This window comes from Prionailurus bengalensis, chromosome C1 (assembly GCF_016509475.1).
Source record: "Prionailurus bengalensis isolate Pbe53 chromosome C1, Fcat_Pben_1.1_paternal_pri, whole genome shotgun sequence".
NCBI classification, from domain to species: Eukaryota; Metazoa; Chordata; class Mammalia; order Carnivora; family Felidae; genus Prionailurus; species Prionailurus bengalensis.
The window spans coordinates 108,884,224-108,902,240 of record NC_057345.1 but is presented as its reverse complement, the minus strand read 5'-3'; the positions used below and the strand labels follow the sequence as shown (position 1 = coordinate 108,902,240).

The window sequence follows — 18,017 nt, the reverse complement described above, 5'->3', positions numbered from 1 at the left end:
ATATGGAAACAAACGAAAATGAAAATACAACAATCCAAACGCTTTGGGACGCAGCAAAGGCAGTCTTGAGAGGAAAATACATTGCAATCCAGGCCTATCTCAAGAAACAAGAAAAATCCCAAATACAAAATCTAACAGCACACCTAAAGGAACTAGAAGCAGAACAGCAAAGGCAGCCTAAGCCCAGCAGAAGAAGAGAAATAATAAAGATCAGAGCAGAAATAAACAATATAGAAACTAAAAAAACTGTAGAGCAGATCAACGAAACCAAGAGTTGGTTTTTTGAAAAAATAAACAAAATTGACAAACCTCTAGCCAGGCTTCTCAAAAAGAAAAGGGAGATGACCCAAATAGATAAAATCATGAATGAAAATGGAATTATTACAACCAATCCCTCAGAGATACAAACAATTATCAGGGAATACTATGAAAAATTATATGCCAACAAATTGGACAACCTGGAAGAAATGGACGAATTCCTGAACACCCACACGCTTCCAAAACTCAATCAGGAGGAAATAGAAAGCTTGAACAGACCCATAACCAGCGAAGAAATTGAATCGGTTATCAAAAATCTCCCAACAAATAAGAGTCCAGGACCAGATGGCTTCCCAGGGGAGTTCTACCAGACGTTTAAAGCAGAGATAATACCTATCCTTCTCAAGCTATTCCAAGAAATAGAAAGGGAAGGAAAACTGCCAGACTCATTCTATGAAGCCAGTATTACTTTGATTCCTAAACCAGACAGAGACCCAGTAAAAAAAGAGAACTACAGGCCAATATCCCTGATGAATATGGATGCAAAAATTCTCAATAAGATACTAGCAAATCGAATTCAACGGCATATAAAAAGAATTATTCACCATGATCAAGTGGGATTCATTCCTGGGATGCAGGGCTGGTTCAACATTCGCAAATCAATCAACGTGATATATCACATTAACAAAAAAAGAGAGAAGAACCATATGATCCTGTCAATCGATGCAGAAAAGGCCTTCGACAAAATCCAGCACCCTTTCTTAATAAAAACCCTTGAGAAAGTCGGGATAGAAGGAACATACTTAAAGATCATAAAAGCCATTTATGAAAAGCCCACAGCTAACATCATCCTCGACGGGGAAAAACTGAAAGCTTTTTCCCTGAGATCAGGAACACGACAAGGATGCCCACTCTCACCGCTGCTGTTTAACATAGTGCTGGAAGTTCTAGCATCAGCAATCAGACAACAAAAGGAAATCAAAGGCATCAAAATTGGCAAAGATGAAGTCAAGCTTTCGCTTTTTGCAGATGACATGATATTATACATGGAAAATCCAATAGACTCCACCAGAAGTCTGCTAGAACTGATACAGGAATTCAGCAAAGTTGCAGGATACAAAATCAATGTACAGAAATCAGTTGCATTCTTATACACTAACAATGAAGCAACAGAAAGACAAATAAAGAAACTGATCCCATTCACAATTGCACCAAGAAGCATAAAATACCTAGGAATAAATCTAACCAAAGATGTAAAGGATCTGTATGCTGAAAACTATAGAAAGCTTCTGAAGGAAATTGAAGAAGATTTAAAGAAATGGAAAGACATTCCCTGCTCATGGATTGGAAAAATAAATATTGTCAAAATGTCAATACTACCCAAAGCTATCTACACATTCAATGCAATCCCAATCAAAATGGCACCAGCATTCTTCTCGAAACTAGAACAAGCAATCCTAAAATTCATATGGAACCACAAAAGGCCCCGAATAGCCAAAGGAATTTTGAAGAAGAAGACCAAAGCAGGAGGCATCACAATCCCAGACTTTAGCCTCTACTACAAAGCTGTCATCATCAAGACAGCATGGTATTGGCACCAAAACAGACACATAGACCAATGGAATAGAATAGAAACCCCAGAACTAGACCCACAAACGTATGGCCAACTCATCTTTGACAAAGCAGGAAAGAACATCCAATGGAAAAAAGACAGCCTCTTTAACAAATGGTGCTGGGAGAACTGGACAGCAACATGCAGAAGGTTGAAACTAGACCACTTTCTCACACCATTCACAAAAATAAACTCAAAATGGATAAAGGACCTAAATGTGAGACAGGAAACCATCAAAACCTTAGAGGAGAAAGCAGGAAAAGACCTCTCTGACCTCAGCCGTAGCAATCTCTTACTCGACACATCCCCAAAGGCAAGGGAATTAAAAGCAAAAGTGAATTACTGGGACCTTATGAAGATAAAAAGCTTCTGCACAGCCAAGGAAACAACCAACAAAACTAAAAGGCAACCAACGGAATGGGAAAAGATATTCGCAAATGACATATCGGACAAAGGGCTAGTATCCAAAATCTATAAAGAGCTCACCAAACTCCACACCCGAAAAACAAATAACCCAGTGAAGAAATGGGCAGAAAACATGAATAGACACTTCTCTAAAGAAGACATCCGGATGGCCAACAGGCACATGAAAAGATGTTCAGTGTCGCTCCTTATCAGGGAAATACAAATCAAAACCACACTCAGGTATCACCTCACGCCAGTCAGAGTGGCCAAAATGAACAAATCAGGAGACTATAGATGCTGGCGAGGATGTGGAGAAACGGGAACCCTCTTGCACTGTTGGTGGGAATGCAAATTGGTGCAGCCGCTCTGGAAAGCAGTGTGGAGGTTCCTCAGAAAATTAAAAATAGACCTACCCTATGACCCAGCAATAGCACTGCTAGGAATTTATCCAAGGGATACAGGAGCACTGATGCATAGGGCCACTTGTACCCCAATGTTCATAGCAGCACTCTCAACAATAGCCAAATTATGGAAAGAGCCTAAATGTCCATCAACTGATGAATGGATAAAGAAATTGTGGTTTATATACACAATGGAATATTACATGGCAATGAGAAAAAATGAAATATGGCCTTTTGTAGCAACGTGGATGGAACTGGAGAGTGTGATGCTAAGTGAAATAAGCCATACAGAGAAAGACAGATACCATATGGTCTCACTCTTATGTGGATCCTGAGAAACTTACCAGGAACCCATGGGGGAGGGGAAGGAAAAAAAAAAAAAGAGGTTAGAATGGGAGAGAGCCAAAGCATAAGAGACTGTTAAAAACTGAGAACAAACTGAGGGTTGATGGGGGGTGGGAGGGAGGAGAGGGTGGGTGATGGGTATTGAGGAGGGCACCTTTTGGGATGAGCACTGGGTGTTGTATGGAAACCAATTTGTCAATAAATTTCAGAAAAAAAAAAAAAAGACTCTTCCTGAGATGACTAACAAGTTATAATAATAGGGAAAATTGAGATTGTCTTCAGGCAAGCAGGACAATGACGAATTCTACTGACCCACTCCCCAGTGAAACTAGTGGAAACTACTTAAAAATAGCCACTTAAAACCTCTGGATATATTCCTAGGGGAAAATAGAAAATTAAAAAAATCTGTTCAAGAAAATCAGTGAAAGTTTACTAAGAAAGGTGAGAGTCTGTGATATCTGAACCAGTACCACTGCCTCTCCCCTTCTTCCCAGCTCAGTGAGTTGGGAGATTTCACTCCAGATGGCTAAAGCAAAAAACATGGGGCTCCCTCTCTCATCTCCCAGCTGGAGAGCTTACTTCACTAGAAGAGCAGTATTTTTCATCCTGTCCCCAACTACCTGCTATTGAGGCTAAGTCCTGGGTGAGAATGGTTGAGCAGTGGGGACTCCCTTCTTCAGCACACTGAGCATATTAAGGCTCCGATATCTCTTCCCCCTGCTTGTGAGGCTGTCATTCCATGCCAGGCAAGCCCAGGGGACCATAGACCAATGTACACTCCTTCAGTGATTGTCACTCAGAGAGAAGTCTGCCATTATCCCCATCCCCAGCTCCAGAGCTCTTGCTCAAATATTTTGCCTAGGGGTAGAATTTTGACTGTGGGAAGGCTGTAAACAGATTATTGCTAATTTTTTCCTAGAAGAACTGCCCTCATTTGTATTAGAGCATGGAGAAGTTTAAACCTAAAGGTGCTTCCCAGAGCAGTGAAGCTTCTGGTGAAAGGCATTTGGGAACATATTCATGGATCTAATGAAAATACAGCCTAAAATTATAAGCCCATTAATTTTCAAGAAAGAACCAGGAATGAGCTATTTCTTTGCAAGAAAGAACCAAGAATAAGCCCTTCTGGGATCAGAACAAATACCAAACACAGATCTCTGAAACTATTCCTTCAAAGGAGCCAGAATTTGAGCAGCTTATGCCCCAAGGCATTGTTGTAAACAGTAGACTAATCAGCTGCCAATCAGTGGAATTTAAAAGCTGAGTTTAACAATAGAAGGGTCAATCTATCAGGAAGATATAACAATTAAAAAACATATATGCCTAATAACAGAGAACCAAAATACATAAGGCAAAAACCAATAGAAATGAAGGAAGAAAGGGATATCCAACTTTCAATAATGCATAAAACAACTATACAGAAGATCACACAAATAGAAGAATTGAACAAAACTACAAAGCAATTAGACCTGCTAGTATCTATACAGCATACCACCCAACAATAGAAGATATATTCTTCTCAAGTGCACATGGGACACTTTCTAGGATAGACCATATATTAGTTCATAAAACAAACTTCAGTAAATTTAAAGGATAGAAATAATACAAAGCATGTTTTTTGACCACATGGAATAAAATTAGAAATCAGTAGTGGGAACTTTAGGAAACTCACAAATATGTGGAAATTAAACAATACACTCCTAAGTAACCAATGAGTCAAAGAACAGACCAAAAGAAAAATAAGAAAACACTTTGAGATAAATGAAAATGAAGACAAAATATGCCCAAACTTATGGGACACAGCTAAAGCAACACTTATAGGGAAGTTTACAGCTGCTTATGCCTGTATTGAGAGAAGAAAGCTCTCAAGTCAACAACCAAATGTGCACCTTATAACAGTAGAAAAAGAAGAAATGCAAAACCTAAATCAAGCAGAAGGGAGGAAATAATAAAGGTTAGAGTAGAAATCATTACAGAAAAAAACCAGACAACAGAAATATAGAGAAATAGAGAACAGATACAGAATAGAGAAAATAAAAGAAACCAAATGCTGGTTTTTAGAAAAGATCAACAAAACTGGAAGACCTTCAGTTGAAGAAAGAAGACTCAAGAAGAGGAGGATCAAGAATAAAGAAGAGTACTCAAATTACTAGAATCAAAAATAAAAGAGGGGACGTTACTTCTGACCCTACAGAAATGAAAAGAATGATAAAGGACTACTATAAACTATTGTATACCAGGCATTGAGATGACTTAAATGAAATGGACAAATTCCTAGGAAGACACAACTTTCAAAACTCACTCAAGAAGAAGGAGACAATCTGAATAGACCTACAAGTGGAGATTGGATCAGTAATCACAAGACTACCTACAGAGAAGAGTTCAGACCCTAGTGGCTTTATCCCTGAATTCTACCAAACATTGAAAAAATAATTAATACCAATTCTTTACAAACTACTGCAAAAAGTAGAAGAGGAAGGAACATATCCCAACCCATTTTATGAGGCCAATAGTACCCTGATACCAAAACTGACAAAGATATTACAAGAAAACTACAGACCAATATCTCTTATGGATATGGATGCAAAAATCCCGAATAAAATACTAGTAAACCAAATTCATCAAAACATACAGGGATTTATATATCTTAACCAAGTGGGATAAATCCCAGAAGTGCAAGGGTGTAGTAACATCTGAAAATCAATTAATGTAATATACCATATCAGAATAAAGAACAAAAGTTGTATGATTATCTCAATAGACCCAGGAAAAGCACTGACAAAATTCAACACATTCTCATGGTAAAAAAACAAAAAACTAAGAAAAAAGCCAAACAACTCAACAAACTAGGAATAGAAGGTAAATTTACCTGATAAGGGTGTCTATGAAAAACCTACAGCTAACAACATACTTAATGGTGAAGATGGGATACTTTATCCCTAAGATCAAGAACAAGGTATGGATACCTACTCTTGCCATTTCTATTCAACTTTACTGTCTGGAGGCTATAATCAGGACGGTTAGGCAAGGAAAAGAAATAAAAGACATCTAGATGGGAAAACTACCTCTATTTACAGATGACACAATCCTGTATGTAGAAAATCCTAAGGAATCCATTAAAAAAATGACTAGAGCTAAGAAATGAATTCAACAAGGTTGCAGGATACAAGATCAATATACAAAAATCGATTATATTTCTATATAGTTCTATATACTTTCAATGAAAATTAAGAAAATTTCATTTGCAAAGCATCAAAAAGAATAAAATACTTAAGAGTGAATTTTTCAAAAGAGGTACAAACTTGTATTCTGAAGGTGATGAAACATAGTTGAAAGAAATAAAAGAAGATCTAAATAAATGGGAAGAATCCCATGTTTGTGGATCAAGAAATTCAGCATTGTTAAGATACTCTCCAAATTCATTTATAGATTCAACACAGTCCTCATGCTAACCCAAGCTGATTTCTTTGTAGAAATTGATACCTGATTCTAAAATTCATATGGAATTGCAAGAGACTCAGAATAGCCAAGACATTCCTTAAAAGGAAGGGTAAAGGAAGAGAAAGACTCCACTTCCCAATTTCAAAATTTACTACAAAGCAATAGCAAACAAGACAGTGTGGTACTGGTACAAGGACAGACACAGATCAGTGGAATAGAACTGACAGTCCAGGAATAAATCCGTATCTATGATGAACTTACAAGGCTACCAAACCATTGAAAGGGGAAAGAATACTCTTTTCAACAAATGGTACTGGAACAACTGGATATCCACATGAAATTGAACTCAAATAAAAAAACTTAAATGTAAGAGATAAAACTATGATACTCTCAGTAAAAAACATAAAGGCAAATACTCATGACCTTAGATTTGGTAAAGGATTCTTAGATATGATATCAAAAGCATGGGCAACAAAGGAAAAAGATAGATAAGCTAGATTTCATCAATATTAAAAAAAAATTCCGGGGCACCTGGGTGGCTCAGTCAGTTGAGTGTCCACCTTTAGCTCAGGTTAAGATCTCGCCATTTGTGGGTTTGGGCTTTGCATCAGACTCTGTGCTGACAGCTTGGAGCCTGGAGCCGGCTTTGGATTCTGTATCCCCCTCTCTTTCTGCCCCTTCCTCGTCCGTGTTCTCTCTCTCTCTCAAAAATAAATAAACATTAAAAAATTAAAAAAAATTCTGTGCTTCAAAGGATACCATCAAGAAAATGAAAGGACAAACCACAGGAGAAAATATTTGTAAAGATTATTTATCTGATAATTCATGTGCATCTAAGGTATAGAGAACACTTACAACTCAATTAAAAACAGCCAGATATCCCAATTAAAACACAAACTGATGGTTACCAGAGGGAAGGTGGGTGGGGGACGGTGGATGAAATACATGATGGGGATTAAGGAGTCCACTTGTGATAAGCACCACGTATTGGAAATGTTGAATCACCATATTATACACCTGAAACTAACATTACACTATATGTTAACCTACTAGAATTTAAATAAAAACTTAAAAAATGAGTAAAAGATTAGACATTTCTTAGAATAGAAGACATATAGATGGCTGATAAGTATATAAAAAGAGAAATATAAATCAAAACCACAATGAGATATCACTTGACACCCACTAGTTTTAAAAAATCAAAAAGTCAGATAACAAGTGTGGTGAGGATGTCGATGTTGGAGAAATTACACTGGTGGTGGAAATGTAAAATGGCACAGCTTCTTTAGAACACAATTTAGCAAAGGAGGAAGATGGCGGCGTAGGAGGACGCTGGGCTCACCGCGTCCTGCTGATCACTTAGATTCCACCCACACCTGCCTAAATAACCCAGAAAACCACCAGAAGACTAGCAGAATGGATTCTCCAGAGCCAAGTGTAGACGAGAGGCCCACGGAAGAGGGTAGGAAGGGCGGAGAGGCGGTGCACACTACACGGACTGGCGGGAGGGAGCCGGGCCGAGGGGCAGCCCACTGGCAAAGTAGAGCCCTCAAGTCTGGCTTGCAAAAGCGGAGGGACAGATGGAGTATGTTCGGACAGCAAGCGGGACTTAACATCTGGAAGGTTATAAGCTAACAGCTCTGCTCGGAGTGCAGGAGGGCTGGAGGACTACCGGAGGGAGAGTTGTTGAGCACTGGATGACAGAGCTCAGTTTGGCAGGGAACAAAGGCGCTCACCAGCGCCATCTCCTTCACCCATCCTCCAGCCAAAATCCCAAAGGGAACCAGTTCCTGTCAGGGAACTTGCTTGCACCACGCAGACACCCAATGCTGTGCTTCTGCAGATCCATCCCTCCTGCGGTGGGTCTGACTCACTCCTGGTGCTGCAGGGCCCCTCCTGAAGCGGATCACTGAAGGAAAAGCGAGCTGAGCCTGCCCCTCCCGCCCCTGTGCACCTTGCCAATCCACCCCACCTAATACGCCAGATCCCCAGCACCACAAGCCTGGCAGTGTGCAAGTAGCCCAGACAGGCCACGCCACCTCACAGTGAATCTGCCCCTAGGAGAAGGGAAGAGAAGGCACACACCAGTCTGACTGTGGCCCCAGCAGTGGGCTGGGGCAGACATCAGGTCTGACTGCAGCTCCACCCACCAACGCAAGTTATTCAAGACAGCACAGGGGAAGTGCCCCACAGTTCTGCACCACTCCAGGGACTATCCAAAATGACGAAATGCAAGAATTCCCCTCAAAAGAGTCTCCAGGAAATAATGACAGCTAACGAACTGATCAAAAAGGATTTAAACAATATAAGAGAAAGTCAATTTAGAATAATAGTCATAAAATTAATCACTAGGCTTGAAAACAGTATACAGGACAGCAAAAAATCTATTGCTACAGAGATCAAGGGACTAAGGAACAGCCAGGAGGAGCTAAAAAATGCTATCAATGAGCTGCAAAATAAAATGGAGACAACCACAGCTCAGATTGAAGAGGCAGAGGAGAGAATAGGTGAACTGGAAGATAAAATTATGGAAAAAGAGGAAGCTGAGAAAAAGAGAGATACAAAAATCCAGGAGTATGAGGGGAAAATTAGAGAACTAAATGATGCACTAAAGAGAAATAATCTACACATAATTGGTATTCCAGAGGAGGAAGAGAGAGGGAAAGGTGCTGAAGGGTACTTGAAGAAATAATAGCTGAGAACTTCCCTGATCTGGGGAAAGAAAAAGGCATTGAAATCCAAGAGGCACAGAGAACTCCCTTCAGACGTAACTTGAATCGATCTTTTGCATGACACATCATAGTGAAACTGGCAAAATACAAGGATAAAGAGAAAATTCTGAAAGCAGCTAGGGATAAACGTGCTCTAACATATAAAGGGAGACCAATAAAACTCCTGATGGATCTCTCTACTGAAACTTGGCAGGCCAGAAAGGAATGGCAGGAAATCTTCAATGTGATAAACAGAAAAAAATATGCTGCCGAGAATCTTTTATCCAGCAAATCTGTCATTTAGAATAGAAGGAGAGATAAAGGTCTTCCCAAACAAACAAAAACTGAAGGAATTCAACACCACTAAACCAGCCCTACAAGAGATCCTAAGGGGGATCCTGTGAGACAAAGTACCAGAGACATCACTACAAGCATGAAACCTACAGACATCACAATGACTCTAAACTCATATCTTTCTATAATAACACTGAATGTAAATGAACTAAATGCGCCAACCAAAAGACATAGGGTATCAGAATGGATAAAAAAACAAGACCCTTCTATTTGCTGTCTACAAGAGACTCATTTTAGACCTGAGGACACCTTCAGATTGAAAATGAGGGGATGGAGAACTATCATGCAACTGGAAGTCAAAAGAGAGCTGGAGTAGCCATACTTCTATCAGACAAACTAGACTTTAAATTAAAGGCTGTAACAAGAGATGAAGAAGGGCATTATATAATAATTATAGGGTCTATCCATCAGGAAGAGCTAACAATTATAAATGTCTATGCGCCAAATACGGGAGCCCCCAAATACATAAAACAATTACTCACAAACATAAGCAACCTTATTGATAAGAATGTGGAAATTGCAGGGGACTTTAACACCTCACTTACAGAAATGGATAGATCATCTAGACACACGGTCAAGAAAGAAACAAGGGCCCTGAATGATACATTGGATCAGATGGACTTGACAGATATATTTAGAACTCTGCATCCCAAAGCAACAGAATATACTTTCTTCTCGAGTGCACATGGAAAATTCTCCAAGATAGATCACGTTCTGGGTCACAAAACAGCCCTTCATAAGTATACAAGAATTGAGATCATACCATGCATACTTTCATACCACAATGCTATGAAGCTTGAAATCAACCACAGGAAAAAGTCTGGAAAACCTCCAAAAGCATGGAGGTTAAAGAACACCCTACTAAAGAATGAATGGGTCAACCAGGCAATTAGAGAAGAAATTAAAAAATATATGGAAACAAATGAAAATGAAAATACAACAATCCAAACGCTTTGGGACGCAGCGAAGGCAGTCCTGAGAGGAAAATACATTGCAATCCAGGCCTATCTCAAGAAACAAGAAAAATCCCAAATACAAAATCTAACAAACACCTAAAGGAAATAGAAGCAGAACAGCAAAGACACCCTAAACCCAGCAGAAGAAGAGAAATAATAAAGATTCGAGCAGAAATAAACAATATAGAATCTAAAAAAACTGTAGAGCAGATCAACGAAACCAAGAGTTGGTTTTTTGAAACAATAAACAAAATTGATAAACCTCTAGCCAGGCTTCTCAAAAAGAAAAGGGAGATGACCCAAATAGATAAAATCATGAATGAAAATGGAATTGTTACAACCAATCCCTCAGAAATACAAGCAATTATCAGGGAATACTATGAAAAACTATATGCCAACAAATTGGACAACCTGGAAGAAATGGACAAATTCCTAATCACCCACACACTTCCAAAACTCAATCAGGAGGAAATAGAAAGCTTGAACAGACCCATAACCAGCAAAGAAATTGAATCAGTCATCAAAAATCTCCCAACAAATAAGAGTCCAGGACCAGATGGCTTCCCAGGGGAGTTCTACCAGACGTTTAAAGCAGAGATAATACCTATCCTTCTCAAGCTATTCCAAGAAATAGAAAGGGAAGGAAAACTTCCAGACTCATTCTATGAAGCCAGTATTACTTTGATTCCTAAACCAGACAGAGACCCAGTAAAAAAAGAGAACTACAGGCCAATATCCCTGATGAATATGGATGCAAAAATTCTCAATAAGATACTAGCAAATCGAATTCAACAGCATATAAAAAGAATTATTCACCATGATCAAGTGGGATTCATTCCTGGGATGCAGGGCTGGTTCAACATTTGCAAATCAATCAACGTGATACATCACATTAATAAAAGAAAAGATAAGAACCATATGATCCTGTCAATCAATGCAGAAAAAGCATTGACAAAATTCAGCATCCTTTCTTAATAAAAACCCTCGAGAAAGTCGGGATAGAAGGAACATACTTAAACATCATAAAAGCCATTTTTGAAAAGGCCACAGCTAACATCATCCTCAATGGGGAAAAACTGAGAGCTTTTTCCCTGAGATCAGGAGCACGACTGGGATGTCCACTCTCACCGCTGTTGTTTAACATAGTGTTGGAAGTGCTAGCATCAGCAATCAGACAACAAAAGGAAATCAAAGGCATCAAAATTGGCAAAGATGAAGTTAAGCTTTCACTTTTTGCAGATGACATGATATTATACATGGAAAATCTGACAGACTCCACCAGAAGTCTGCTAGAACTGACACATGAATTTAGCAAAATTGCAGGATACAAAATCAATGTACAGAAATCAGTTGCATTCTTATACACTAGTAATGAAGCAACAGAAAGACAAATAAAGAAACTGATCCCATTCACAATTGCACCAAGAAGCATAAAATACCTAGGAATAAATCTAACCAAAGATGTCAAAGATCTGTATGCTGAAAACTATAGAAAGCTTATGAAGGAAATTGAAGAAGATATAAAAAAATGGAAAAACATTCCGTGCTCATGGGTTGGAAGAATAAATATTGTCAAAATGCCAATACTACCCAAAGCTATCTACACATTCAATGCAATCCCAATCAAAATTGCACCAGCATTCTTCTCGAAACTAGGACAAGCAATCCTAAAATTCATATGGAACCACAAAAGGCCCCAAATAGCCAAAGTAATTTTGAAGAAGAAGACCAAAGCAGGAGGCATCACAATCCCAGACTTTAGCCTCTACTACAAAGCTGTAATCATCAAGACAGCATGGGGGGCGCCTGGGGGGCGCAGTCGGTTAAGCGGCCGACTTCAGCCAGGTCACGATCTCACGGTCCGTGAGTTCGAGCCCCGCGTCAGGCTCTGGGCTGATGGCTCAGAGCCTGGAGCCTGTTTCCGATTCTGTGTCTCCCTCTCTCTCTGCCCCTCCCCGGTTCATGCTCTTTCTCTCTCTGTCCCAAAAATAAATAAACATTGAAAAAAAAATTTTTTTAAAAAGACAGCATGGTACTGGCACAAAAACAGACAAATAGACCAATGGAATAGAATAGAAACCCCAGAACTAGACCCACAAACGTATGGCCAACTAATCTTTGACAAAGCAGGAAAGAATATCCAATGGAAAAAAGATAGTCTCTTTAGCAAATGGTGCTGGGAGAACTGGACAGCAACATGCAGAAGGTTGAAACTAGACCACTTTCTCACACCATTCACAAAAATAAACTCAAAATGGATAAAGGACATGAATGTGAGACAGGAAACCATCAAAACCCTAGAGGAAAAAACAGGAAAAGACCTCTCTGACCTCAGCTGCAGCAATCTCTTACTCGACACATCCCCAAAGGCAAGGGAATTAAAAGCAAAAATGAACTATTGGGACCTCATGAAGATAAAAAGCTTCTGCACAGCAAAGGAAACAACCAACAAAACTAAAAGGCAACCAACGGAATGGGAAAAGATATTTGCAAATGACATATTGGACAAAGGACTAGTATCCAAAAATCTCTAAAGAGCTCACCAAACTCCACACCCGAAGAACAAATAACCCAGTGAAGAAATGGGCAGAAAACATGAATAGACACTTCTCTAAAGAAGACATCCGGATGGCCAACAGGCACATGAAAAGATGCTCAACGTCGTTCCTCATCAGGGAAATACAAATCAAAACCACACTCAGCTATCACCTCACGCCAGTCAGAGTGGCCAAAATGAACAAATCAGGAGACTACAGATGCTGGAGAGGACGTGGAGAAACGGGAACCCTCTTGCACTGTTGGTGGGAATGCAAATTGGTGCAGCCACTCTGGAAAACAGTGTGGAGGTTCCTCAAAAAATTAAAAATAGATCTACCCTATGACGCAGCAGTAGCACTGCTAGGAATTTACCCAAGGGATACAGCAGTACTGATACATAGGGGCACTTGTACCCCAATGTTTATAGCAGCACTCTCAACAATAGCCAAATTATGGAAAGAGCCTAAATGTCCATCAACTGATGAATGGATAAAGAAACTGTGGTTTATATACACAATGGAGTGCTACATAGCAATGAGATATGGCCCTCTGTAGTAACGTGGGTGGAACTGGAAAGTGTTATGCTAAGTGAAATAAGCCATACAGAGAAAGACAGATAGCATATGTGTTCACTCTTATGTGGATCCTGAGAAACTTAACAGGAATCCATGGGTGAGGGGAAGGAAAAAAAAAAGAGGTTAGAGTGGGAAAGAGCCAAAGCATAAGAGACTCTTAAAAACTGAGAACAAAGTGAGGGCTGATGGGGGGTGGGAGGGAGGGGAGGGTGGGTGATGGGTATTGAGGAGGGCACCTGTTGGGATGAGCACTGGGTGATGTATGGAAACAAATCTGACAATAAATTTCATATATTAAAAAAGAAAAGAACACAGTTTAGCAATTATTCAAATGATTCAATATAAAGTTAACATCTGACCCACCAGTTCTAGTCCTATGTATGTGAGTGAAAACATAAGGCTTCACTAAAACTTGTACATGAATTTTTATAGCAGCATTATTCATAATAGCTGAAAGCTGGAAACTTTCCAAATGTCCACCAGTAGATGAATGGATAAGCAAGTTGTGGTACATCTGTATAAAATGGGCTATTATTCAGTCATCAAAAGGAATGATACATGTGACAACATGGATGAACCTTGAAAACACTATCCTCAGTGAAAAAAGTCACAGAAGACTAGGCCCTATAGGATTCCATTCATATGCAAATCCAGAATAGGAAAATTTGTGGTGATGATTACACCTATATGTGAACAGACTAATAAAATCTGAATTGTACACTTTAAATGGGTGAACTTTATGGAATGTGAACTATATTTCAATAAAGCTGTTTAAAAAGTAGAGAAATTCACCCATGAGATATAATTGGCTTGAAGAAAGAAGTGACCCATACCTTTGAAATAACAATGGAAACAGAAGGCAAGTAGGAAAGTGCCTGGTAGAACCTCGCCAACCTCCCTAAGTAATGGGCATGGGCTCTGGAGGTGCAGAGGGTTTTACACTAATCTGTGTGCATCTGTGTGCTGGCAACTTGCAGAGTTGTATCTGGCTCTGCTGGTTCCACTGAGAGTGGAGTGGATGTGGTGCAATTTATTCTGGGCACCAACTTGTGGGGCAAAGGGTGGCATGCTCCCACATCAGGATAATTCTTGGCTACTCCACACATGTAAAAGAAATGCTGAAAAGAAGGAAAGTTTCCTGGTGGCACTGCTTACAGCTCCCTCCAAGGTGACTGAACTTGTGATACACATTACAGGGAAGCCTTTCACTTCCTGCTTCAGCTGTGTTTGAAGGAGTTTAATAGCACTCTATAGCAGTCTCTGAAAGGATGTTGTCTCCAACTACTTGATAACAAGCCCTTGTTGGGGAAAGATTGATGTCTGTAAGGATAAGAGAGAAATAGAGAAATTTCACCTATAGAAAAACTACCAGTCAAAACAAATGCAGGTGAATTTGCAAATAAATTTATAAAACATGAACAGGAGAAAGTTTTTACGAAATTCTCAATATTCCGTTTTTACCAAACTTCTATAGGACATTGGAAAGATTTATTGTAGATTAAAAGTGTGATCACTGAATCACAAATCTAGGAGGCAATGAACAGGTAGTAAAACCAGAAAAACAAAGTAGAAGATAAAACAGAAATTCTCCAAGACCTAAGCGGAAATATTTTTTAAAATAATGAAAATGATGAGAGAGGTTCTTGGGATAGAGACTGGAAATATAACCCCAGAAGTCTGGAACAGAACAGTTGGAATTGAAGTGATAAAGAAAAGAAGGCTTTCCTAAGCTAAATACAGAGACCCAAGTCCATATTAACTTGACTGTCAATATTAACCTGATGAAATGGGAAAAGAGGAATTATTATTCCTTTTTTAAATAATGAAGGAATCTGAAATACAGAGAAATGAGGGATGTGCACGATTTCTCACCCCCATATCTAGTGCAGCTAGAGCCAGAGCCCTGATCTCTTACATCCAGAGCAGTATCCTTGGGGTGCAAGCATGTCAGGACATACGTGTCACTGAGGTTTTTTGATTATTCTGCAATAAATTCACCTGTCAATTAAAAAAAATTTTTTTTATGTTTTATTTATTTTTTGACAGAGAGAGAGAGAGACAGAGCATGAGTGGGGGAGGGTCAGAGAGAGAGGGAGACACAGAATCCAAAGCAGGCTCCAGGCTCTGAGCCATCAGCACAGAGTCCGATGCGGGGCTGGAACTCACAGACTGCTAGATCATGACCTGAGCCGAAGTCCGACGCTCAACCGACTGAGCCACCCAGGCGCCCACACCTGTCAATTTTTAAAAAAATTTATTTATTTATTCTGAGAGACAGCGTGAATCGGAAGGGGCAGAGAGCGGGAGAGAGAGAAAGAGAGAGAGAGAGAGAGAGAGAGAGAGAGAGAGAGAGAGAGAATCCCAAGCAGGCTCCGCAGGGTCAGCGCAGAGCCCGACATGGGGCTTGAACCCATGATACCGTGAGATCATGACCTAAGCCAAAATCAAGAGTCAGACGCTTAACTGACTGAGCCACCCAGGCACCCCCACCTGTCAGTTAATTCAAATGAACCTCTGAAATTTTAGGCACATATGATTATTAAGCTTTGGATTTGTAAGAAAGTTCTAACTTCAAAGGGCAAATTCAGCCTTGAGAATTATCACTGGAAAAACACTATTGTCACCAATTACTGCTCCTTCCATGAGCCTGTAAATAATCCCATAACTTAATGAAGACCTATGTTAGAAATATCTGTTTCCTTTGAAAACATTCTTTCAGCAGTTGTCAAACTTACCTTTTCATGACTTTGCTTACTGTGAATTTAAATCACAAACAATCTGGGAAAGAAGAAGTCCACTGCATGATGCAGCATAAGCACATACATTTGCTAATGGAAAATAATCATGTCCACCACCTAATCAGAGCAGCTAGCTCCCCCAGGACCAGCACCTAGTATGCACTGAGTTGGATTCAGAGTTCAGGACCAGTTCTGCATCAGAGCTGACTCCCTCAGGATGGCATATGCTGCACTTGAACCCCTAGAGCCTAGCCACTCTGCTCCTATCATCTTTTGCCTGGAATGTCAGTCCTGTTCCCACTCCCCAAGTCTGGATGAAGTACATGTTTGACAGGTGTAGCTATTTTGCTTTTTCAACCCTGTCTAGGGATTTACCATTCTTTATATTTAAAACATATATATTTATTTATTTTTGGGTGAGTGCAAGCCGGGGAGGGGCAGAGTGAGGGGGACAGAGGATCCGAAGCAGGCTCTGCACTAACAGGCTGACAGCAGTGAGCCCGATGTGGGGCTCAAACTCATGAACAGTGAGATCATGACCTGAGCTGAAGTTGGACACTCAACCAACTGAGCCACCCAGGTGCCCTCCATTCTTTGTCTTTCCTAAACACCAGATTGGCCTCTCCTTCCAGCCAGCTTTCAGACAATAAGGTTGCTAATAAAATCTGCACCTGCTCAAGATCTGACACTTGACACCGGGAGCCCTTGAACATTTTCAGCATATGCAAGCCCCTCCTAGGTTAGGTCTGGGAAAGGTGGTGGCTATGCATGAGGATGCCGTATCTTGGCCCAGTTTCCTTCTGGCACAAAGGCCAGTGCTTTTATGGGCAAATATATGATGTGATGCTGTTTGCCATAGATTTGGGTAAGAGACTCAGAGAAGCAGCCATAAAACTCACAGAAGAAGCTTGTCTGTCAAAGGGAAAACACACTCAAGTTCCATTCTAGACTAAAGACAACTCTCTATGTGATTATTTCTTCTGCAAGTTATATATCCTAATATTATATCCTATTGCTAGACCCAAGAGATGAACATTAGTTTTACTCAAAATAAATGAATGGAGGCAGGTTTGGGGATTCAATAATGGAATCTTCCCCAAGCCAATAATTCCCTTTCTCTGGGTGTTAGGGACCTCTTCCTAACTGAAGGGATAAGAGACACTGGTTTATCTGTCTCACCTTCAAGCTACTTCTGCCAGACAAGTAAACATAGCAGTCAACGATACTCTCTCATTTCTTGTCCTTCTTTCTAGGACACCAGAATATAAAACAAAAGAGAGAGGCACATGACTCACCAGTGTCTGGTAGGTACTCTGGCCAGCCCATGCAGTTCAGTCCTGTTGGGGCACTCTGGGAGAATGGATGGTTTCTTCTAGCGAGACTCAAAGACTCTGGAGAGGTCACAGTCATCTTCCTCCAACACTGGGAGAGGAGGAAAGAGGCAGAGAGTAAATGAAGAAAAGAGATGATATGCTGTCATTGCCACATTGTACTTTTTTCATTGTCCAGGATCTTTGCTGTGAGAAGGGTACACAGCCAAAATGCACACAGCTTCAGGAGGTGCCATTTACATCAAAATCCATGAGGAAAAAACCCAGAAAACTTCTCCTGAAGTCTGTAACCTGTATGACCATATATGATAATTGTGGCAGAACAGGTTGTCATTCAACAATGTGAAATAAG

The 18,017-nt window shown here is 40.0% G+C and overlaps 1 protein-coding gene across 3 annotated transcripts in view; it reads right to left on the bottom strand.

Moving 5' to 3' along the window:
• Positions 1-18,017, bottom strand: part of ARHGEF4 (Rho guanine nucleotide exchange factor 4) — a 296,513-nt gene that overhangs the window by 95,781 nt on the left and 182,715 nt on the right. For all 3 annotated transcript variants that reach the window (XM_043576411.1, XM_043576412.1, XM_043576413.1), the window contains exon 4: positions 17,630-17,756. In XM_043576411.1, coding sequence (XP_043432346.1) covers positions 17,630-17,756 — 127 coding nt within the window. The remainder of the gene's footprint in view (positions 1-17,629; positions 17,757-18,017) is intronic.